Source organism: Coturnix japonica, chromosome 5 (genome assembly GCF_001577835.2).
Source record: "Coturnix japonica isolate 7356 chromosome 5, Coturnix japonica 2.1, whole genome shotgun sequence".
Taxonomy (NCBI): Eukaryota; Metazoa; Chordata; class Aves; order Galliformes; family Phasianidae; genus Coturnix; species Coturnix japonica.
This window is the reverse complement of record NC_029520.1, coordinates 32,942,070-32,968,227: the sequence shown is the minus strand read 5'-3', so window position 1 is coordinate 32,968,227 and position 26,158 is coordinate 32,942,070. Positions and strand designations below refer to the sequence as shown.

Genomic DNA, 26,158 nt, shown 5'->3' with positions numbered 1-26,158 from the left:
TACATCAAAAGGTAGTTACTCTACCCACTGAAATTGCATTTGTACATCAAAATTGATTGTTATTACTTTTTTAAGCAGCGCACTGGACTGGCAGGAAAGCATTTGTTCTGCAGCAAATGCGAGTGAAAACCAGTAAGAGACCAAGGCAAAAGAAAGACTACAGGCTTTGCTCACCCACCTGACAACATTTAGATTTGGAAGAGCACGTTTTAATCTTCCTCATACTCGTAACTGCTCTCTGTTTGACTGTTTACGACATTAATTGCCCTTATATAAAATGTAGCTATTATAATACACAGCTCTAATGAAAATTTAAACAAAAATGCAGCATCAAATAAATGAATCATGGAAAAGTCTTACAGCACAATACCTGCACAACACATCTCTTTCAAGTGTCTTGTAGCTGAGCAACGACACGTGCACTAGTTGTGAACATGAAAGCTATAAAAAGGGCAAGTGTGCGTCTAAGAGTAAGAGCACACACATTGCTTTATGAGACATGTAGTTCTCAGAAATAGCACTAAAAACCCAGTACTAGATTATCTTAAATCTCACCGTATTCCAGGTAGCATAAGAGAGGCAGAATTTCCAGACAATGTCACCTTTGGAGTCCATCTACCAGCAAATATAGCTAACATTATTCCAGCAAGTTCTTCACAGCCTTGTGCCACTGAGCCCATAGGTTGCTCAACCTATCAAATCTCAGAGTCATCAACTTTGATCAGTAAACATAAATACCTAAAGAGAGATCATAAGATCTCTTAAGAGATGCACAGATCAATCTTAAACACTGCATTAATGTAGGAATTTTGTACTTCTCTGAGTAATTTCTCTCTTCTACTGCAGTCTCCATTTTGCTGACATAGGAAGGAGAAACCAAATTATTACTTCCTGTAAATACGGTTTTCTTCAATGCAAGCTTTTTTTTTTTTTTTTTTTTAAATAAAGATCAATTCTTATATTTGTGGAGTGAGAGGTCAAGACTAAAGAAGTAGAACTATAAACTCAACAACCAACCACACAGTATTGCATAGTTATATGCCATTCCTATGTGCTTATAGCCTTAAAAAAATGCTTATATCATAAGCTACACATTGAGTTTGTACGGGTAAAGCACTTCAAAGCACTTCATTTCTTGAAATAAGTCTCCTTCAGAGCTTTGATCAGTCCAAGAAGACACACAGTTTAGAGCATCAATTTAGTGTGCATTACTTAAGAGCGGTGGATGTTCACAGTAGGTTTGCAGTCTCCATTTGTAGAGACCGGTGCATGTTTGTATGCGTACGCACCTTTATCTATGTAAACACTGACAAATAAACATACAGGGGCATCTTGTAAGCTTAGGTGTAAATTATGCTGGCACATTACACTTATGTGTTCCTTAATATGGTTTGGCCGTCACATTGTTTTTGGCCACCCTTCAGCAAGGAAACGTGAATTTGAGTTTAAGTATTTTGAAGGAGAAAATGCCTACTTGACAAAAACCACTTGAGCCTTTTTATTTTTGTAGTAGTTGGATATAGCAGATGATCCATGTTCCACATTAGGCCTGAGCTGTCCTGATGAATACAAAGCATTCCCTCTGTCCTGCTAAAAGCCGTACTGTGGCGTTTTGTTTATTTTTGCCAGCACGGAACAAAACTCAAACTTTCCACAGTTTCAGTGGAAAAGAATCTTTGGGACCAGAACCTGGGTTTTCATTTAGTGATTGAGGCTGTTTCCCATAAAACAAACTTAACAACCATATAAAATATTTTAAAATCTTTCACGTGGTGTAAAGTCAGTTACACAAACTGGGACATTTTGGCACAGTCTAAATGGTTAATGCCTATGCTCGTACTTTTCAAACCTTATTATTACCAGTGGGACTTGTTTTAATAAGGCAAACCTAATTAGAAGGAAGCCATTCATAAAAAACAGTGTACATAAACCAGAATGGAGTAAAAAGCTGCTCAGTATTTGTGACTTTCTGTCTATACAGCTTTGAGAATCTTTTCTTTTCACAATAATAGAAAACCTTGAATTTAATTGTTAAGTTATATAATCGGCATATATTCATTTTCTAAGGAAACTGACTGAGGAAACAAGAAGCAGACATGACCCTGAAAACACAGAAATACATTCTCTAAGTACATCTTGTGAAGTGACTTAAACTAAAACAGGTTTTTCATTTTATTTAACTTTTTTAGCAGCTCAAATCCTACTACAACATCCAAACTCACAAACACACTTTCTATCAAGACATCTTGTTCCAGACAAACCACAGCACAGTGACATTTTAGGTCTTTCAGGAAATCTCGTACAAAGGAGCCCAGCATTCAGTGTAGTTCTACCTGTTCAAAAGTATTGCAGTTTTGTCCTCTAGAGACCTGGTTTCTAAGCTGTGCTGTAAATAATTTAACATCACAAGGCCTTTGTATGAATATTCTAGGTACGGATAAGAGGATTACTGCAGATCTTGTCCAGTACTTGTCATCACAGCTGGTGCTACGCTCGGGGCTTTGGGTTTTGTGATCTCAGGCACTTCTTGGCTGTGTTTTGCTTGCTTGCTGTTTTTGATATTAAACATATTTTCTAGCTCAGTTTTCCAAGGAAATGAGATTGATTCCAATACATCATCAGTTGTTCATCTGTCCTCCTATCGGTCCTCCTGGTAAAACTGCTGAACATCAGCTCTAATCCCATTGATGGGCAGAGAGAGGTTTCAGGGAAAGCCCCTGGTGACATCACATATGAAGCCCTGTGGAACTGCTGCTCCACTTCTCCTGGTAACAGCAAGGGCAGCCTGGACTCAGACATGGGACTGCAGCCACCTACTCACACTGCTGTTACTCCTGCCAAGGGAGGGATGCCAAATTTCCCCATGCTGGTGAATGGGTACCAACAAATGCAGGTGCCAGCAAGTCTTGGCAGAAACGCTTTTAAAGCTAAAACCAGAGATGACAATTTTAATAGTATTATGTCTCAGGAGATGACCACTGTGGAGATGGCCTCCCTCATAAAACAAATACAAACCCATCAGGATTAGTTCTTCTACAATAAAAAAAAACTATTACATTATGCAATACAATAATAAAGCAACACACATCCTGAACCATGGCCAGGAAAACATTCTTAGTCTTCACTATTCCAAACAATACTGGGCTATTTATACCCCACAAAGGCAAAAACAAAAACAAAAGAACCCAAAAAACAAACAAACAAAAAACCAATGAGCATTACTGAGATAAGAAACAGCCTTTTGTGAGTTGTGTGTGAAATTTTTATGATAGACCTCAATTCAGAGGAAGTCTGATTAAAAATGGTTCATTTGTAGGCATGTTGGAATTGGCTAACTGCTGTCTAATCATTGGCAGTATTTATATATGGATCTCAGACTTTTTAGAAGGGAAAAACTGGAAGAAAGAATTTAAAACAAAATAAAGAACCATGCATTTCACCCCAAAAGCTTTCTCTTGCTTTCTATTTAGAGCTTTACTGAGTTCTCCAGTTACAGAAGCAGCAAGACCAAACAATAGAAGAATGAAAGAACCTGGGCAAGTATGAGAATCTAATAACTGCTAATAGTACATTTTGTCAGAACATCTCAACTTTTTCACAGGTGCTGGGTTTTGAGCTGCTCAGTACAAGTGAGTTCATAAAACAATAATGGCATGTTTGTGACGTGACTCCTAATGTGGTGTAAAAGAAAACTGAAACTGAATGGTTATCTTTTGGTTACCTCCCGTGCACAGACTTTGTCTCATTCAAGTTACTCGTGTACTTCAATCCAATAACTGATCCAACAAAACAGTGCTCTGATAATAAAAATTGGAGCCCAATCTGTAGACTTAAATGTAAAATAACTTGTTTATCACACAGGGCTCAGAACACACCCTGGGGAATGTCAGAGCTTCACTCTCACAAATAATGATGAAGAATCATATACTGGCATTCTAACTCTCTTTTCTTTTCTGTAAAGAAAAGGAAGCCAATAAACCATGGTCTTCCTCTCATGGTCACATTTCAGACTAAATAAAAGCCCCTTCTACGCAAGTGTTCCTGCATTATTTACCATTAGCAGATGCAGTCACCTTCAGAATTAAGCTAACAAAGAAGTAGCAACCACCGTGACCTTTCTGAATTGCCAAGAAGCACATTTTAAGGAATAAAAAAAGAAAAAAAAAATGTTCTGAAAACTCAGGCAAAACTTTCAAAGTAAATGGCACTCCATAAGAAACCCCAAAGTGCCCTCTTTTGGCAAATGGCACTAACTGCTACCACATCTGCAGCGCAAGCTAAATCCACGCTATTCACTTTCTGATCTGACACATTATCAATCTGAAATTGTCTTACCTTTGTTTGCCTTGCAGACAAACCAATGCAAAAATACACACAGCTCAAAAGTGTTAACGGGATTTATTGTCACATGCAAAACTGGTATCATAAATGCGAAACCACTACAGAGCAAGGGGGCGCATCTGTTAACACATTCGTTTGGAATAAGAAACACTGAAGAGATCTGTTATTTTAAAGCAAGCATAATTAAACAGTTAATATTCAGAAAGAAACATGTTTGTTTGTTTTGGTCCCTAAAATAAATGTACTTCAACTTTTTATTAATTTTACAGTATCATCAGCATCACATTAATAACATTAACGTTATTAATTTGCAGCAGTACTGATGCAAGACCTCACTGCATTACATACTGGTTATTCTTAACACTCTTTTTTAGAGCTTCAGTTTAGGAAACAAAGTATCTTTGGCTCCAGTTAACTGAGCATCCAAAGGCAGCAGATGAAAATTTTATCTGAAAAATAATCCCAAAGCTCTGTTTATTTCTCGGGTTGGTACCGCAGCATAAAGCATTCATTTATTGTCCAACCTTTCCTAAGTACGTTCATCAGTGTAAGAGTTGTAATATATTTCATTTTGTTTAATTACATATTTTGTTTCTATAGCAACTAGAAAGCATCTAATCCGTTTCTATTGCTTCCTAAGCCTTTACACGCCAATTTTCTCCATGATACAGTAGCTAGAGATAATCCTTCTTTAGAGCTCCGTGTACTATCTGTTCTTTCTAAATATCCCTTAATTAGTATGCATTAGGATTAAAACCAACTGCAGCAGTGCTACAACTAAAGGAAACAGGGTAAAAAAAGAAAAACAAAAACCCCAAGCTGGATATTGACAGAAAATTCATAATCTACCAGTGAGGAATTTGGGCATAAACCTACTGCCACCTGCAGGCACTCAGCACAACGCCTCTCTGCAGCACAGAAGCAGGGTACCTTCAGATCCCGGGTCACAAAGGGAAGGCAGGTTTAACAGTCCTGTTTGTGCCAGCTGTTTCTGACTCATTTTCCTCACAGGAAAAAGGGGCTGGAGCATCTCCCTTATGATGAAAGGCTGAGTAACTGGGACTGTCCAGACTGGGGAAAAGAAGACTGAGCCTGGGCCTGATTAATGTTTATAACATCTAAGATGAGGTGGGAGGCAAATGGATGAGGCCAGGCTCTTCTCCATGGTGTACAGTAATAGGTCAAGGAGTAACAGCCTAAAACTTGAATATCAAAAGTTCCCCACAAACATGTGGAAAGGGTGACAGCACTGGAACAGGTTGCCCAGAGAGCCAGTTATCTCAGAATATCTCCTTCCATGGAGATATTCATGACCCACCCAGATGCCAATCTGTGCGATGTGCTCTAGAGAACCTGCTTTAGCAGGTGGTTTGGATTCTATGACCTCTTAAGGGCCCTTCCAACCCCTGCAATTCTGTCATGTCTGAAGCCTTCTGTTCAATAAGTCATGCAGCTTATTTTCCTTTGCATTGCCCTGTTCCAATGTGCTTCTACTCATCAGTAGCCAGGGCTGCATTACTCATTTCACCGTTTTTTGAAATGCTGATGTTTGACATATGCTTCAGTCATTTACCCTTCAATCTTCATTCTGTAGTTAGAATATCTTCCTTTCAACATTTCCTTCAGCTCACACCTAACTTTGGGTTCCCAGCCAGCTGGTGAAACTCTCCACTCACCTCAAGCATTCCAACTCACTGCATAACACCTGGGAAAGTCCGACTTTGAAGAATGAGGTGTGTGTGAGGCAGCACGCTGAAGCTGCAGTTCAGCACAACAGTTTCTGGAAGCACCAAACAGGAACAGTAAACACTGAAAAAAAAATCTTAAACATTGATGGAGGGTCACCTCTGTTTCACTGAGACCAGGTTCTCTGTACAGAGAACAGAAGCATACACAACGCAAGGACAGTTAGGTTGGCATTTCCAAGAAATGAGCAGGCTTAGGGAACACATGCTGTGCTTTTGATTAAATCGTAGGCTGCGAACTCCATGCTGATTTACTGCAGATGCACTACGCAGCTGAGCTACACGTATGCCACAGAGCCACTGAAACAGTTCCAGACCCCAGGCAGTTTCCAACAGCACCACCGGTATGCACGTGTCACCCAGAGCACCTGGCTGCAAGACCCCAACGTACCTTTTCATACCAGATGCACACCGCTGCTTACCTTTCCTAGCACCAATGGTAGCTGGCCTTGGTTACAAACAACTTATTTAGAAGGATCAAGTACCCCTACCATAGAGCTCACTAAGCTGTCTGTAAAAGGGTGCTTGGACAGAGCTGTCACTCGCAGAACTTGTGTGAAGAAAGGCATCTAGCTAACATCAGGAACAGTGATAGACTCAAACCAATCTGAGATGCACAAAAGCACTGAAGATTTTAGCTACTTAAATGTGCAGTCTACAGACTGCATGCTTTCTTCTCTACCACATCCCCTTGCCCTCAAAAAAAACAACCCCCTCCTCCCACACACACAAAACAAAGCAACGAGAATACCCACAGGAAAAGGGGGAAAAAAGAAAAAAGGAAGAAAAACAAACAACAAACAAAAGACAGATGTAACCTTTTAATGGAGGGCTGCATAGATTTTAGGAGTGTGAAAATTGTAGTACTTAATCATCCCTTGCCACTTGGTGGGGCTGGTGAGCTGGCTATGCAGGCCTTGGCTCCCAAATCTTAAACAAGATGTTCCATGGAACACAAATAAATAAACAGCTGATTTTCACAGTTTTAAAACAAACACTGTGAGATAAAGTGTCAACATTCAAGTGTATTTGGAAAGCTTAAGGGCTTGCTGTTACAAGACGCTTAGTCTAAATTCCACAATATTTGCACACTGAATGCTTCTGGGTTACATCAATTGCATTCCAACTAAATATATCCAGAGTTTTGTTATGGGAAAGATGAACAGATCACCCTTGCTCAGCAAAAATAGCATCTCCTCTGAAGTATAGCGAAGGTATTTATGATTACATAATCAGTGCCTACTATTCTTATTTATTTTCCTTTCACAAAGTGTGTAGGTCAAGAAAGAAATAGTATGCCCAACATCTTATTACTTTCAGTGCTTCATTGAATTTAATCATATTTGCAGGTTAAAGAAAAGCTACTGAACCTTGAAAAGCTTTCCTGTAGCAGTGCAAAAGACAGATGAACAAGAGGCTAACAATGTCTGTACTCCAAAGGACTAAAATCTCCTCAAGACACCTCTTATAACTTATGACAGCAGGCAAACCATTAACCGACAAAATACTACAAAGATACATAACCTGTACCAAATGCAGCTCATGCAGAAATAAAACAATTACAAATCATATTTTCAAGAAAAAAAATAAAGGACTAAACCAATTATAAGAAAAACTCCCATTCCTCTCCTATGACACGCACATGTGATTACATGTAAAAAGGAAAGCCACAGCTCACTTTCTTGCAATTACAGAAACAGAATAGTTCGATCTCAGTTGTCTGACCACTAAGACACAGTGCTATGCTTACCAAATGCCACGTTCATATGAGAAGCTTACTCTGAAAAGAGAAACCACACTCACCAGGTGTCAATCTAAAGGGCACAGATGCACAAAGCAAAGCTCTGCACCCAAACAGATCAGGTTAGAAACAATTTTAGAAACGACTGCAACCAGTGCAGTGCAGAACACAGTGAGAAAACAGGTAAATCACTGAACAACTCAGGGGCCTCAGCACACCATAAATGTAAATGATTTCAGGCCATTCAGGAGCCAAGACATTTTTAAGTGTTTAAGAAGTGATTTATAAACAGTGCAGAGCAGTGCTTTCATAGCATGCTAAGGGAAAAAATGTAAGATGCAAAAAATAAGCGTGCACACACTCAGTATTCAAGAGAAAGAAGGCGCAAGTCAAAGACCTTTAACAAGATTTATGCTTTCTGCAAACTTAAATATACTTTGTTTACAGATCTGTTACATCAGCAACACCAAGACTAGAAAACAAGCACAACAACATTCAGGATGCCCACTAACACCAATCATTTATTTATATACTAAGTTAAAAAATACGAATATTTTATTACAAAAAGTTTATCAAACAACTGTATACATACAGGTCATCTTGTTAAAAGCCACCGTCAACTGATACTTTATATACATTATTCATGTCATACGCTTGTAGAAAAGCATCACTCAGCAGAAACTGATTTGGCATTTGGAAAGTAGTTACCACTCTGCACTAAAAGAAACAATTAATATAGGAATAAACCATTTATATGTTACAATAAAAATACTTATTTGCTGTGATCCTTTAAACCAAATGGATGCTTTCTTACTCCACCAAGACTCATCGTAAGTGGAGATTAAAGTGCACAAAACCAAGGCGTTAAAAATTCTTCAACAATCCCATCTAACAGTCTAGATGCTTCAAGCACATCACAGTAACATTAAAGATTAAGGATTTTTCTTGGTGGCTTAAACAGTAAGATACAAGAGAAATTCAGCTTTCTATGCTGCATAAAATAATTCTGGTATACAATAAGATGAAATGGGTTACAGGAACTTGGAAAATAATGTTTGGTGAAGAAGATAAATTTACCCAGTTATATGCTTTCCCTTTTGAAAAAACCCTCACCGTATTCCATACAGCTATGGATCAAATAAGCAAAGCATGCATCAGTATTTACATAATCATCCCAGCAGCCACCCTTCTTGGGCTGCATGTAACACACGTCAGAGGAACACTATCTACTTTACACATAAATCTTGATGATTATCTGGGGAAGAAGAAAACAAATCACCAATAATATGTTTACTGTAGAGTCCTAAGTTAGAAAGGTGCTCCTGAAAAGTTCTAACTTAAAATATTGGCTTTGTCTCATTAAAAACAATGTAGTAAACCTTACAAAATATAAGACAGTCAGAACTAGCAGAGCTGTCGAGGGCAATAATTTCAATAAATTGATCCACTTTGGATAAAATAATGCTTTATGCATGTTACAATCTATTCAAAAGCAACAGCTGAACAAGCTAAATTTTCATCCACAAGAGAAGCATGACGGTCACTGAAAACAAAGGGAGTTGCTGGTCATTGTGGGTGTTATTTTTATCAAACAAACTGGTCACCAATGAAAAAAAAAGAATTTTTTATTTTTTCCATTTTAAAAGATCAACATTTAATGAGAAATTCTGAGCCATTACATTTGAAGAGCATACTTCATATCGTAAGCACTGGACCCAATTTAGAGGTAAAATGTCAGTTAACATGATTTAACATCCTCAGGTTTCTGAAGGCCGTCCATATGAAGTTTACATACAGCGCTACAAATACACATCAGATACTGCTGTAAATTTATGAGGAATACAAAACGCTATTAAATACAACTTTCATCCCATGGCACATCAAGCATGGCTTAGCAACAGTCAGTTGTGGTTATGCTTTATTGAATACTTTCCTTTCTGTAGCTGAGAAATATACAGCTTGGATTTGCTTCCATCCGGTCTTTTGAACCAAACTTCATCATGGTTAATTGTTGTAATTATGGCACTACAGAAAATGAGGGAAGAAGGGCCAGGGAAAGAAAAATAAGAATCATTTAGCAAAGTTAAAGAATAAATAACATCAAAAACTGCAGCTGTAATGTAAATGAAAACACATAGTAGGTATAACCGCTAGGCTCAGAAAGTACTGACTCCATTGTAAGGATGGTTTTGGCACCATTTTTTAATAACTGTGTATATTTCTAGTAAAGACAGTTGAATTTTCAGACAGTTATTTTTATTTCTTTTATGAGAAAATCATCACATCTACAAATACTTTAAACGTTACGAAGGACAGTCACTCAGAGTAATCAATAGACTACCCACAGTACACTAGAAAGCATTTCCAGAACATCCTTAAACTTATAAAACCCCAAGGTGTAGAACTAAAACAAAGCTCAAATAAACAAATGAATACAAGGAAGAAAGTGTTCAACTGTTAATCCCAGCACCAGGACCATGAAAAATAAAGCTAAAGCCTGACCTATTTAATTTAACCAAATCATTCTTACATGATCTTTGATTTCATGCTCCTTGTGGTAAACTCCAACACAAATACTGGGGAAAAAACCCAAACCTTAAAATGTTTCTTCCAAACAGAACTGGTGCCAAACATAGCTCAAAAACAGATTAAAACAGTGGAAGCAGAGGACAGACTCTATCAGGGTCCTCTATTACAGGACAAGGGGAAATTGCTTCAAACCAAAAGAGGAAGGATTTAGACTGAATAAAAGAAAAAGTTTTTTATAACAACTGTAGTGAAGTAATGGCACAGGCTGCCCAGAGAGGCTGTGGATGATCCATCCTTGAAGGCATTCAAGCCCAGGCTGGATTGGGCCATGGATAACCTGGCCTAGTGGATAGCAACTCTGTCACAGCAGAGGGTTTTGATCTAGTTTATCTTCAAGACTCCTTCCACAAGCAACAGCAAAAAGTAGTTTTCCATGATTAAATATTTTACAGCTGGCCAACAGATCAAAGTCTCAGCAAGAAAATTCCCAAACACAACCCTTAAATCACAGGCTGTCCAGAAATTGGTTAAGAGCTTCAATCCTTTAATAAAATCCCATCCTAAAGCGAATTACCTTCGGTAAAATTCAACCTTCACAAGGATGAATTTATTTCCAATTTATTCTTCAAGGCCACCACGTTGCCTTTTGCTTAACAGGACTATAGAGAACTGAATAAAATAATACTCACCTTGTAGGACATTCATCTTTCTTATCAATGTATATCGTCTGTCCACGTCCATACCACTCTCCATCATAATACAGTCTTCCTTCTTCAGATCTAGCACTATGTAGATGCTTCTCTAGTTTGACAGGTGCTAAAACAGTCAAATTTAATATCAGTTGGCAGAAGTCGGTAAGATTTAGAAATAAACATCCAGTAAATTATTTATACACCACATATGCAATTTTTACATTGTCATAGGTAGTCTCTCTCTAGATAGTTAGCTCCAAATGCAAGAAAATTAGAAGCATTATATTTATTTCTTTCCAGTCAGATAAATTAAAAGCTGCATTTCCATTTTAAGTTCTCTTTCATACAACCCTCCAATCTATGATGTGAAATTTCACAATTAGAATAATGCAACAAGACACATAATCCGAAATCTCTTCATCAGTGCATTATGCCCGAATGCAAGCAGTAACTGACCACTGAAGAAACCACTTGTCTTCTCTCCCTTTTCATCATTACTCACTACCTCCAAGCACTTGATTTTACCTAGCATTAATATGCTTCTAACCTCAGACCATGTTATCATTTACCACTCCTTTTCCATATATGTTTTTTCAGAGCTACAACTTGCAGTGAATGCAACGTGTGTTCAGAATGCTCTCTTAAAATTCAGATGATTTCAGCTTTCTGCCTCATTTTATGAAAATATTGGCATAATATACCAATATTCACTAGTAAAGCCCACTCTTAGAAGTCTTGATTTTTTAATTAATTTTTACAATTCATGCAGCAATGACAATCACCAATCCAGCTGCAATTATCAACAACTCAGAGCAGGGATAGACATATTCCAATTAGCTCACCCTACCCTGTGTTCAGCATACCAAGGCTAAAATAAATATAGCCTGCTTCAATGCAGTTTGCATCACTGTATATTGCAAGCTCTGTCTTGTGAAATCAGACAACATTTACTTACGTTCTGGCTTTACTCTGTGTGGCCCCAATGTAGCCATTGCCTAGAAACAAAAGAAAATGAAGACAGTCAGCAGACATTTTTTTCTTAATTGCCAGCTCAAATTGTTTTGCACAGCACAGCTCAAGACATTTGTTTTTATGTGCAGCATTAATGTTATGTGATACTGATGACACTATGAAATGCGTGCAAACTTTGAGTACTTTTTGGGGGAAAAAGCAAACGTTACTTTATTAATATGAACTGCTTGGTTACACTTGCTTTTAACTATTTGGGGAGGGGAGGAAAAATGACATTCTCTAATGAGTTTTGACTTTACTAATTTCAAGTTTCCTAAATAAAATTCTCAAAAATGGCCATTATTCTATTAAAAAAAACAAAACAAAACAAACAAACAAAAAAAACCAACACAAAATGACAATAATTCTGGTTCTGAAAAACTAAGTGCTATCTGAACAACACACCCTCCAGATTATTAAGTTATACCCACAAGCAGACAATTCACGTGAGTGAAAAGCTGTGAATCATATGCAGCAAAGTAGATTTTTAATTCTTTTTTGTTGTTGCTATTTCTTTAAATCATGTTACATTACAGCAAAGAAACTGAGTGAAAGCTATTTTTAATCTGTGCCTCCAATGAGACAGGAAAACAGACAGGTTTTCACGTCAGCACCACAAGACAGATGGAAATAAATTTAACATCATTTCCCAGAAAGTTTCTGAATTCTTACAATGGAGTTTCCTACTCCACAAGTTAGAAAGCACTGATTTTTGCCAGAATACAAAGAAAATTTTTCCAACTGCTGTTGCAGGGCAAGAATAGTATTTGATTGATTACATCAAGTTACACTAACGCTATGGCAAAGATCTGGTAAGACACTGTACCCAAAATTTGGATTTATTTTTTTCCAAATTTATTAATTAGTCAAACAAATTTATCTTCCTGTAAACTCTGATTCTCTTACAAACTGGGAAAATCACAGCATTATACTTTAAGCCAAAAGGAAAGAAACAAAAAGGTGTAGTGAGAGGCTGAAAGACACACATCATCATAAAATGACACATTTACTATCAGAAAACAAAACATATTACATACATTCAGAAATCTTTACTTAAAACAAAACTCTATCAAACTACCATAATATGACAGACTTTGGCAGAAACAATGAGAAATCAGATGGCCTTGATACAGGCTTCAAGTTCACTCTACCACAGAAATCACAGATGACACATATTAGGAGAAGTTCTGCCATCTCCTTTTCAGATTCCTTTGCATGTTTCACATAGAGTCAAGAAAAGTAGCAATAGCAAGGCTGAAACTGGAATCATTAGCAGACCACTCTCTTTTAAGTTTTGATGGTATTAGAAATGCATTTGCATATTTCCAGCAGGGAACATGAATAGACAAGAACCCAAAGAAACCAAGGCTACAGGCATTCATGCTTTCATCTTACCTTCCTTATTGTTGTCCAGTCTTCAAGTATATCAAGGTCTTGCAACATATAAACTATATAGGGGCGTGAAAAAGTTAGGGAAAACTCTTCTAAACAGTGATAATACAAATATTTTAAAGATCACACAACTATATTAATAAAGTCATTTTGTCAGTGTCTCACAGAAAGAATACCTGAGTGAAGCTGAAGCTCAGAAAAAATAAATGCGACTTTGAATTAGGCAATCTAGAAGAATACTTCTGAAGTTCGTAAAAAGAGGTAAGTAATAGCATGTAAATATTCACACTATTGGAATTCAACATAAAAGTATGATAAACGATTGTCATACAATCATGCCATCCCTATGGGTTCCAAAAATCATTCTACTTGCAGTGTTATAAATTACAGTTAAAACTTCCCACAATTTCAATATGCCACTAAAAAAGGCACTTGCAGTAGTATAACCTCTCCTAAAATCATTATTTTTACTGTATTCTACATTCTATTTGAAACTTCAAGAATCCTTTGCCATTTTCATATTTAATTTCCTCTAAATCAGAGAGAATTACACAGCAAGAGCACTGGAGAATACCTGGGTACCTGCTTTACACAGATCTCTGCGAAGTGACAAGTTCGCAACTACCTTAAAATCATAAGCAATAACAGTGAGGATTAGGGACAGGAGGAACATGGAATACTCAGTTTGCAAATGCAATTCCTTCTTTCTTAGGAGACAATTTTTCTTCAAAGTTCTATAACTTCAGAAATCTCAGCTGCATTGTATGTCCATCTACAGCTTTACAGAAGATGCTGATACAAAATTCTTAAACACTATACCCATTGTACAAGAACCACAAGCTCAATGCCTATAAAAATTAAAAATTCCAACAATTGAGACAGTTAATCCTTTGAGGGTTCTAAAGATGTGGAAACTGTTAAGAAGTCATAAATTGAGTTGAAGATGTCCCAGTAAGAGAAGCAAATCTATAAAGCAGAAGTGACACAAGTCAGGTTGCACTTTGCAGACATAATGCCTGCTTCTGTGTTCATTTTGTAGCTAACAGTTCATCAGGGTGAATTCTCCATTACACTGACAGCCAACACTTTACCCCATATCTTCCATCCAAACAACCCTTTTAGTAAAATCACAAAATGTAAAGTAATGAGAAGAAATACTCAAAAGATGAGCCAAAGAGCTTCTATTTAAGAAGTAGATATTTTTAATTAACAGACCCTGTACATAGACACTAATTAGAGATTCCTAATTTTACTTTTCATAATGGGATGTGTCAACTAGGCTTCTCTAATCTGAATTAGAATACCAACTGCTATTCAAAAATAAATTTTGAGAATGTCTTATCACTTCAGTTTGCTGTTAATGTCATACATAATAGGACTAGCTATAAAACAGCAAATACTTCCAGAATAATCAGTGATTTCATTGAAAGGATATCTGATACAACAACAGGCTTTTTTTTATCTGGACTAAATGGATCCTTCCTTTTTTTCCTTGACTGTAGCTCATCATTCCATAATTCTGAAAAGAAACAATAAGAATGAATGAATCAGAAACGTGTTTATCTAGTTGTTCTCACAGAAAAGAAAATCTGAAAAGTTGTTTGTTTTTATTTCTGGACAACCTGGTGAGATGCTGAATCTGAATAGAACAAAACTGTCACAAGACCATGCAGTCATAGATGAATATTCTCTACACACAATAGGTGTTGGTAATTATTGGACCAAAGTTGGTTTTTAAGCTTAAATTCAAACCCATGCCACAGACCTAACACTGTTGTTTGGAACAGCATTCTACTGAATAACTTGAAACTCACCAGGAATAACACAGCTACCTGAATTTTTAATAAAAGAATTGAAAAATTTAATTTCCACTCACCTGAGGTAATGTCAATGCTATGTCTGTCTTCTTCAAGCCTTCGAATCTTCTCTTCTAGTTCACTTTGTACAGTATCATACAACAGAAGCTTTTCACTCTAAAATATGAAAAAAATGAGGCATGACTGAGTTCTCACCTAAATGTACTTTACCATCATTTATAAAGGCTCAGCAGAAGGAAAGACCAGATTTGAGGTGAACACTTTCCAGAGCTGTAAAGCATACAAAACAGCCCTGTACTCATTTCCTTATTGTGAGACCCTAGCTCATCAAAGATGGCACATTCACTTGGCATCAGTATATATATGGTTATCAAGTATCAGTACTAAGAATAACTAAGTATATAAAGCACATAGCCCGACCTTCAGAATAGATCTCAATATTTTGACACAAATTTCTTTTGGATAGCAAAACTTTATTCACAGTGAGTGACTGTAAAGCATTAAGTTCTACTCTAGCTTTCTTAAAAGTGAATGTTTTCATTGAAAGTCTTTTATTAAGCCTCCAATGTTAATGAGATTGTAGTAATTTATAGAGAATTATTATCTACTACTACATTATTTACAATTAACTTTTCCCACAGAACTGATATATTTACTTATAGTAGAAATAATCTATTGTGCACATAAAATACTTTAGACAGTTGTGAAAGCAAAACTGTGTACCTTAAAGCTGTGAGAAGCAGCAACCCTTCAAGTTACAAAGTACTTGTGCTCCACAGATCCCCCTTTATATATTTATCAATCCATTAATACTTAATAAAAAATAAAAAATAAAAAAATCCTCAATTAAACTGATAAGGCAAAAGCCTTCTTATATATACCTGAAATGTCAAATGAGTACTACTTGTTCTGGCACCATTTTAAGATTTCCTTTTTGAAATGAAATATTGTTTGTATTTAGTCACCTGTTTTGCTGCTAGTCTTGGTAACAAATGTGAGAAGATGTTACAGGCAACAGAGGCATTCTTGCTGAATAGCTATACTCAGTGCAATGATGATTCTACAAGAGCGCTACTGATTTTGGAGAGCTTTTCCCCAGGGACCCAATAAGGACTGGATGGGGCATGTTTTTATATGAAAGCCAACCTATTAGAAATCTAATTTTGTATGCTTTGAGCAAGCTTTTATGCAGATTTTAATATAAAAAAATGATCACATTAAAATAGCAAGTAACAGTAACAGATAAATTAGAACATAAAAAGTTAGAACATAAAAATATGCACTGAATTCGGAAAGTAAAGGAAAATGATCAATACAGAATAGCTGGCACAACCTCACAGTGCTGTCGAGAGGCTTGAATTTCACATTCATACTTGTTCTTCACAGATTCCAGACAAAGCTCTCTATAGATACCTGTCATCAAACAAATGACAATGTTACTTTATTTAGCTAATACCCGATTTCAAAATTCTCTTTTAAGACTGCCTTCAATTCCCAAAATATGTACAAAAGGGAAAAAAAAAAGATACATTTTGTTGGGCAATTAATCCCCTTTAATTCAATAAATTTAAATATCTGAAGAAAAATAGATGCTATTTTCACTTTTTGCCCTATCAGTTAACAGTTAAACTAGTTACCATGCTAACCTTACATAATAGGTCTATTTCATATGGCCTACCAAATTACCTTGGATATCCTCACATTTAAAATACATATGTATTCACCTATTCTATTTTCTAATTACTATTTTAAACAATACTTAGAGAGTTTCAAATAGCTAGAAAACAGAATGAAAGAATGAGCTTTTACAAATTAATGTGTGAAATAAGGCTTGCTTTACGCAGCATGACACTAATAAATCACATCATTTAACAAGACTCTATTCCACTCAACGAAATAGACTTCTTGTGATATAAATAAGAGTGCTTCTGAGTATTAGGTCTATTTCTTGCACCTATCAATTTATAGTCACTGCTTATTTGCAGTCCTTAGGGGTTACTTGCTGGAGCTCAAGTCCTGCTACTACCCACTTCTGTCAAGGCTATGAAACACTAAGAGCAAATAGAACCTCTTTCTGCAGTTTCTGGAATCCTTTGAAATAACTTTCTGAATCTCAATAAGTTGAAGACAAAATGAAAATAAATAAATAAATATGATTTCTAGTCTTCAGGAAAGTTCTAGTATTTCTCCTGAGTTCTTTCTACACTGGAACACTGATCTTCACTGCTGTTGAATACATGTATTAGGAGCATCCTTAATATTCTGCCTATTTACACCCACCTACACCAAAACATTGACTGAAAGTCACATTTAAAACTACAAAGCAACAGCCTGGATTAAGGGTGATTTCTTGTCACACCTCCTGGTGACAAGATTCAGCTTGGAATCTTCATCTTCTGCAACAGGCAAGAGTTCTACTCAGAATTGATCAAGTAAATTTTGGATAAAGATCTTAAAACCCAAAAATTGAACGTCATCAGCTAAGGGAAAGCATTATGAAGATGACCAATAGAGAGAAAAATGCCAAAGACCAGAAGATTTCAAATTCTCTTTACAGTCTGTAGTCAAAAGCAACAATGAAACATCAAAGTTTACTGTTTCTACTTTAGAAACTTTGTGCTCACTACAGAAAGACAGATATTCTTTGAAACATAAATAAGCCATAGTTTTAGCACTGTTATCAGACAAAGAGGGAAGCAACCTATTCAATTTGACTTGAAGAATACTTTAAGTTTAAAATCATGCCACAGTATTTCTGACTTTAAAACACACTCATGTAGCAATTTTAAAGCAAAAACAATAATAATTGATAAGTTGATGTTTAAATGTATAGCAATGTCATATTGTTGAAACAGAGATATTCATTTTATACACTTACCTGCCACCTTGGTTCTGATTTGCATATTTTCTTGTAATGCTGCCAATGGTTCTAAATATTCAGGTGCTTTTCCAGCTATGACCTCTTGCAGTTTTGCATCTACTTGGCTTAATCTTTCTTTGTAAAGTCTAAAAATAATAAATATATTTTTAAATGTTTAAAGTGAATACAAAGTAGAAGGGATTTTAAGAAGAGCTAATCTGACTCTTTGTTAATGCCATGGTGCACCTACAGAAGTGTACACATATCTGCTCCCACAGAACCACAAACAAAGGAAAAAGAGAGGCAGGCTCTTAGCAAAGCAGCCCTCACTCCTTCTCTTGTGAAAATCCACACATTAAATACTATCAAAAATGTCACATCCGCTTCTGAGTATACATGGCTATTCATTTTCTCTCTTCTGTTTACTAGGTCTTCACTCTCACTGATACAGATATTATGGTAAACTACTGACAGATCTAGCACTGGTTTCACTTTCAGTATTGGAATCTGGTTTGCAGTAACCACAAGAAATTTTCATTAGTACCAGCTATAAAAAATGCTGTGATACCTTACAAAAAACCCTCATTTCTAGCTTAGCTAACACAATGCTTGGGTCTGTTTATACGAGTCATACATACACACAAAGAGGAGAAGGATCCTGATATACCTCTCCAAAGATCACAATTCCTTGGTGCAACAGAACCACACCTGCCCTTTACTGCAACACTTCAGAACTGTTCTTACAGCAAAGCAGAAACAAATATATTTATATATGTATACGTGCATATGAATACACTTACAGTACACAACATGTGCATGTGTCTCCATGGTATATATTCTCTTAGAGACTCACTGAAGAGAAAGTACTCTGGAGCAACTGCCTGATAATCATATCAGAACTTTCAACTGTTATTCTTCTCCAAGAGTAATCTCCAGATATTTGAAAGACAAGAAACACCAGTTGCACACAATATTCTCACAGAATAGGCCCTCAAATGAGGCAGTTAAGATACTTACTGATCTTTGAGATCTGTAAATTGCCTTTCAAGATTGGACATCTCATCTAAACACTCCATTCTTCTCCTCTCACAGTCTTCATCATCCATTTCTAAGAATAAGAATAGGTAACATATTTTGAACAATATAACCAAGTGGACTGCATAGCTTGCTTCTAAAACTTGAAGCAAGTCTGAATTTAAGCAATAAACAGATCAACTGTCATACTGCTATGCTACAGCAGGTTACAAGAAACCACTCATTACACGAAGTAAGAAACTTAATTTTAATTCAAGAAGCCCCATGAAATGCTATTTTTCTTTCTCACACCAGAAAACAACAAGACTGTAAGACTTCAGGAGGTTAAACCTCATAAATGACAATGCAAAATGCTAACGAATGTGTGAAACAGAACAATTAATCCTTGTATAGTACATCAGATGAGAAGCTGCATTACTCATGAAGAGTTATTAGCCGTAACTGAAAAGGTGTGCCCTGCGTCAGTATGAGCAAATGAAATCCCTGGAGAGCAAGTGAGCAAGTTCAAATGTTGTATCTGTCATACGTAATTCAAGTTTTTCTTTCATTAACAGCCATTAGGAAGAAAAATGTAACACTTGGTTTTGAAACAAGGTTTCATCCTCTTTAATTGGAAGAGCTGTTTGAAGCTAAAATATTCACGTAGAAATATCTGTAGCTCATCTCAATGACCATCAAAAAAGACTGAATTTGTAATTAGACAGTTTTTAACAGTAAAACCTAGAAAATACAGGACTTTACAGATACTTCATTTTGCATGCTTTTATGCAGCAAGAGTTATGAAATAATTTTCAGAACTTTTGTTTTAATTTATACTTCTGATTTTTTTCCTAATTTACATAACGAACATATCAGTAAGGTCTAATAAACATTCACTTTCAGGACAAGAGTTTTTACACTACAAAATAGAAAAATCACTCACGTTGTGAAGTGGCAGCACCCACTGACCTTCAGGCAAATGCCTTGACAGGGTGAATTAAAAGTTTCAGTTTAGTTTTCTTCTGCTGAAGAAAGAATTTCCTATCTTTTTCCTTGCTTTTATGTGGATTAGATAAACTAAAAGTTGGGAAGAGTTTCCCCAAGACAACATTTCTTGCTTCATACTTTCCTTCACATAGAAATCCCATCTCTGTCTCTACCCTTTTTAGAGAATCACTCCTTAAGAGGATAAAAGGTAAGGATGGATGTAACAAGCAGCAACTACAGAATGGAAAACTGCTCAGTTTTAGTGACATGCAATCTTCTGCTGTACTTGGCAAGCAAAGATTAAAAAGGAAAGTTCTAAACTCTATTCCTATCAAAGTTTCCAGGGTATTTCTGAACCCAGTAATCCATTAATCACAGTTCTCCGTAACAATGAACTGAATTTCTAGACTCAAAGCTCCACCAGTCCCACTCATGCACCTATTAAATAGCACAGAGGGAGAACAAGCTCTGCTAAGCTATATTCAGGAGGCAGAGATGTCCTGAAGCTGCTTTACTTCTGCTGCATCTCAAAGAAACAGCTCTTTGGTTAAGGCACAAGCCATTACCAGTGTTAGAAGGGTGGACAGCCATGCAGCCAGGAGCCAGAGCACAAGAGGAGCTTGACTGAGAGGAGGCCATGCCCAGCAGCACAGTCACTTCAGAAAACAGCTGACAGAGAGGCCAAGCAGGGCCCCAAACCAAGCAGAGATGCTCTGCATCGGCTGCTCTAGTCCACAACCAGCTCTGAATGCATTTGCCTCATTCACATCTTACAGCAGACATGTTTCATTGCTTTACATGCCAGCTCCAAAAAAAGGCACCATTCAAGCCTTCATTCTTGTTTTGCAGAACCCTACAGTGATTTGCAAAGGTGAGAGAAGCCTGTGTATCACCTCCCTGACTCAGAAGAACCTATTAACTAAGATCTGCCAGATCTCTTGATGTATGAAATCTGTTCCACATTCCTTTTTACTGAAATCATACCTTTTTTACTGAAATAGACACAGCTTTTAAGTTTGAAAACCACATTAGCCCCTTCTACCTGTGTATGAATACCAACATGCAGCAGAGAAGTATGTCCAAATGAAAGATTTACTGCAATTCCGTATATTACTACCATTCCTCCTCTACTCTGCTTACTCTCTGAAAGATTTAACAAACTGTGTCTGTTCCCTTCTTTTGAAAAACAGTCATGTTCAGTAGGGAAGAGCCATCTCCATTAATTTACTTTCCTAAACAGAATATTCAGCTACATGACTTTGAGAACTGTCTGAAGCTTTTATGTGCTAGAAAAAAAGATTCTCTAAAGTTTGAAGGATCCGCCCTGTGAAACACAACAAGACCAAGCACACATTTCAGCTTTTTCCAGGTATTGTTTAGTTCTGCGTATGTTTCAGCAAGCAATTCATTAGGAAGTTTTCTCTTATATCAACATGGATTTTATTGCTTATGTTTTTTAAAGGACAAGTTTAAAACAAACAAACAAAACAAATTTAAAAACAAACCAACACATTAGAACAGCAGCCTTTTCTGAGGGTCAGTGCAACTCCCGAACACTGGAGGGAAAGGCAATTGCATCTTACGTTTCTATCCTCTGTTGCAAGAAAACACACTGGCATGAGGGCACACTGGACAATCTGGTACATACTGAAATAAAACAGAGCTCATTCAAACCTCCACTCAGCTGTGGATCAGCTGAGTGAATCAGAGTGTATGGGTATACACTCAAAAAACATTTTACTTCCTGTCTAGAAGTCTACATTCTACCTCTAACATTGAATAACAATCTTCTCTTGTTGTATCTTTATTCTGCCAATTAACTACTTTCAAACATTAAGACTCCTGAAATACCTTCAATTTCCCAATTACAGAACTTCCTCCTATCTTTAAAGAACAGGTTAGTGAATACTCAGTAATGAAAAAGTAAAAGGTTTTCAGGTTATATCTCACAGCTTATCTGTTGAAAATTTATATCTATGGAAAACAACTCATTATATATTAAAGTACTTGCTAATGGCCCCATATTGTCTCAACACTTCACATTTCACATCAGGTTTCATACTGCACAGAGCACTTGGGACATATTAAATCACTTTCAGAACCACAGTCATTCTTTCCCTACTATATTCAAATAATCCAACTCAGCAACCAGGGCAGTCAGTTTAAAGACCAAAAAAAAGTACTTAAAACACAAGAGTGCCTAAATGGTTCTTATTAATAAGCTGTGACCTATATAAAATGCTCTACAAAATGCCCAAATTCTCATCTTGGTTGGTGAGCACAACTTGTGGCTTTTTTATTCACCCCTGATATGCTACTCTGTACCTCTGCCAATATTAACAAACAACAGAACACTTTACTAAATATGTATCAACAAAAGGAACAGGATAGAAATGGTGCCAGCTCTCAAGGGCACGTTAATGCTGCTTCTGATAACCAACTTACTGAGAAAGAACTTGAAGGGATTTTTTTTTTTTTTTTTTTTTTTTCCTCCAGTAATTTTAATTACTACTTATTTCTTGCAGTGCCAGTCATCTTGTGTCTGTAGAAGCAATACACATCCATGGAGTAAATTCATATTTGTCAAGACACTGAGACAAGCATGTAATTTCCCATAGTCATCACTTTCAAAGTGCTCCCATAAAGCATTTCTCCATGGAATGCAACAGAAATTATCCACAGGTTTTCTTGTATGGTTTTAAAGAAACCCATACTACTTTCACTCAGAACATTGATCCTCCTTTATCCCTCTAAGGCCTGTGGAAAGACAATAGCGTTACTCGCCCTCATTTAAAAAAAAAAAAAAAAAAAACAAAAAAAAAATCCACAAACTTGTAAAATTCAAAGTTTGCTTTAAGATTGTCAATTACCAAAAACTACAAACAAGAATACAGGCAAATTTTGAAAGAGAGGAAGCTTCAAAACCTGTGGCTGATACTAACAGTCTTCCCTTAACCAGAGCCAGTGAGTTGGAAGAGAGAAAGTTACATTAATATCTGTCATATCAAGTTCCATTTCTTACAGAGAAAAAATGATTTATTTATTTATTTTTAAAAGACATACCATTTGGCTAGAAAATGGCAAAGGAAAGGCAGTCTATGTAACAGTAACCTACATAAACTGCATAATCTATTTCAAGACAAGCGGGAAGACCCGCTTGGCTACATAAGGGTTATTGTTGCAGTTCTGCTCCTGGACCTCATCATGGAGCCCTTTGCAACCCTGCGTCTCACCTCCATATTGCTCAATGAGCTCGTCCATTCCTCCTCTACTTCGTTTACTCTCTGAAAGATTTAACAAACTGTGTCTGTTCCCTTATTTTGAAAAAACAGCCACGTTCAGTAGGGAAGAGCCATCTCCATTAACTTACTTTCCTAAACAGAATATTCACATTTCAAGGTCACATTCAATTCTGATAATAAAAGAATTGAAACATGCCTTCCTAAATCACATCAAAAAGGAACAGAACAGGTTGCTGTGCAATCAGGGACATAATTAGACATGTTTTTTCAACTTAAAATATGATATCTGCAGCTCCTTGTCTGGATATCCTCACTCAAATGTACCTTTCTTCCAACATAACCACCAGTGCACACTGATGCTGCCCAGCCTGTTTCATCAAACCTATCCAAGTCATGTTAAGCACATCTTTCTGGTCCTTTTTTTTTTTTTTTTTTTTTTTTTTCAGCTGAACAGCTTCAAGAGAATGGGGGTAAGGAAAGATTCATCGGTCTTTCTCAGCAGCAGATCTGTACCTGGATCAATGAACTCTTCATCTGTAACAGCCCAACTATTTATAAAGTTGTGTGCACATACATGTTTCACCACAGAACAGCTTTGAGCACACTGGTTCAGTTTGCAGCAGTTTCAGTGAACAGAAACCAAATTTAACTATTAAGTTAAATTCAAAGCTTCATTCCAAGCACTTACCAAATGTATTCAAATATCAACAGAGAGCATAAGAGTTTGAAACAATGACTTGATCTTCAGGCAGCTCTCAACCATACACATACAGTTCAGGCTATATTATCTGAAACAAAACTACAATTGCTTTAGAGATATAGGGGCCTCAGCACTATCTATTCCAAACTAGGAATCTCTTCACCAAATCAGTTGTTATTAGAGACACAAATAGAAACAATGTTTGTAATAATTTTGCTAGTTCTTGCAAGCCCATACCTGGATGTGCTCCACAGTTTATGGACTGAAAATATCTCCTGAGTAATACTGCATTAGATGAGAGAAGCATGATGTTCCCTCAGATGAGGAAACAGCCAAGAACTTCAGAATCTCTGCTTCAGGAAGCCTCCTGTCTAAACCTGTGCAAGTCATTAATCTTAAACTCACAAGAATACGTGCAAAGTTAACTGATGTAAATTGGAGATCTTTACATATTCTAACAAAATTGCTATTCATGACTTCTGTTGCTAAGGAGCTGCAGTCTACCCAAGCATTAGTATACATTAAGCCCCCAGTACCTCTCATTCACAAATCAAATTCTTCACTGAGACATTTTTGCTATTTCACTTTTTAAAGGGCTATTTTTCTGACAGCTTAGCATACAAAGGCCCAGTGTCACTGAAGACAGAGCAATAAACAAGGACAAGAAAGTACAATGCACCAAGAAGGGTGGGTAAGAATGAGGGGAAGGATGGTGACAGTTTAATCCAAGCAGACAATCATTGACCAGCTGCCTAGAGTTGCAAAGTAGGGTTCAATCATCAATACTTGCAAATTCCAGCTACCAGGAGCTTGCCTCAGGACTACAGCCAGCACTGAGCACCACTCCAGCTTTTCAAAGAATCACAGAACTGTTTGAGTTGGAAGGGACCTTTAATGGTCCGTTTGGTCCAACTTCCCTGCAATGAACAGGGACACCTACAGCAAGATCAGGGTGCTCAGAGCCTGGTCCAGTCTGACTCTGACTGTCTCCAGGGACATCTACCACATCCCTGGGCAACCCGTTCCAGTACCTCACTAGCCTTACTGTAATTTTTCCCCCCTCCTATTCAAACCAAATCCTCTCTCATAGTTTGAAAATATTTCCCCTTGTCCTATTAGAACAAAACCTGATTAAAGAGTATAATGCCTTTTCTCCTATAGCTCCCCAGTGGATCCAGTGGCAAAGGTCCTGTGTGGGCCAGGACATATGGAGCCCCAGCGATCCCAGATTGCAGCACACTCTCCAAAGCATTTCCGTGGTTGCCATTAAATGACAAGTTTCTAATTTAGCCCTTGGAATTATAAGGTAACCTCCAACAGAAAACTTCCTTTTAACAGGTGAACAGCTGTTAGAGCCACCTTTCACACGTTAAATCACCCTCAGACCACAGTCCTGAGCAAGTAAGGCACGGAAAGAAGCCTTTAGCAGAGCAGGGTTTAATGCTGCGCAGAAGAGGCCAATGGCACTGACAGGTCCCCTCCCACCCAGACAGGCCCCAAAACACCCAACAGAAACGTTCAGTTTCGCCTGCGAAGAACCAGGCGGACATTGGCTCCGGTCGCAGACTGAAGCCCAAGCGAGGCCCCGCACAGACACGGCGGCACCACGCGGCCCGGCCCGCTCGGCACCAGGACCTGCGTTGGGGCCGAGTTGGTGCCACCGTGCCCCCGCCACGTCCCCGCCCCCGGCTGGGCCGCAGCAGCGGGAGAGCAGCAGGAGAGCGGCGGGGCGGGGTCGCGGCGGGGGCGGTACCGGCGGTACCGGCGGAGCTGGGGCCGGTTCCCCCCGGGAGGAACAGAGAGAACGGCACAGACGGTGACCCCGGTACCTGAGCTGTCCCCCTCCTCGGACACGGACGAGCTCTCGGTCTCCTCCTCCTCCGAGGTGCTCCCCTCGTTCTCCCCGTAGTCCACCTCCATCTCATCGTGGTTGTTCTCCTTCTTCTCCCGGGAGTGGACCGGCATGCTGCCCAACGCCGACACCGGGCCGGCCCCAGAACGGCCGTTCCCGCCGCCGCCACTACCAGCCCCCGCGGTGCCACCAACCCCGCCCGGCGCCCGCCGCGCCCGCCGCGCCCTCCCATTGG

The 26,158-nt window shown here is 37.8% G+C and overlaps 1 protein-coding gene across 1 annotated transcript; it reads right to left on the bottom strand.

Annotated features, from left to right (window-relative positions):
* Positions 1-8,222: 8,222 nt before the first annotated feature.
* BRMS1L (BRMS1 like transcriptional repressor) lies at positions 8,223-26,144 on the bottom strand. The gene is made up of 10 exons (XM_015864997.2): positions 25,901-26,144; positions 19,146-19,236; positions 18,147-18,274; positions 16,602-16,681; positions 15,328-15,424; positions 14,887-14,970; positions 13,455-13,519; positions 12,004-12,043; positions 11,046-11,172; positions 8,223-9,852 (listed from the first exon to the last, which is right to left on the bottom strand). The coding sequence occupies exons 1-10, from the start codon at positions 26,034-26,036 to the stop codon at positions 9,729-9,731; spliced, it is 972 nt and encodes a 323-aa protein (XP_015720483.1). The 5' UTR covers positions 26,037-26,144; the 3' UTR covers positions 8,223-9,728.
* Between the last annotated feature and the right edge of the window lie 14 nt (positions 26,145-26,158).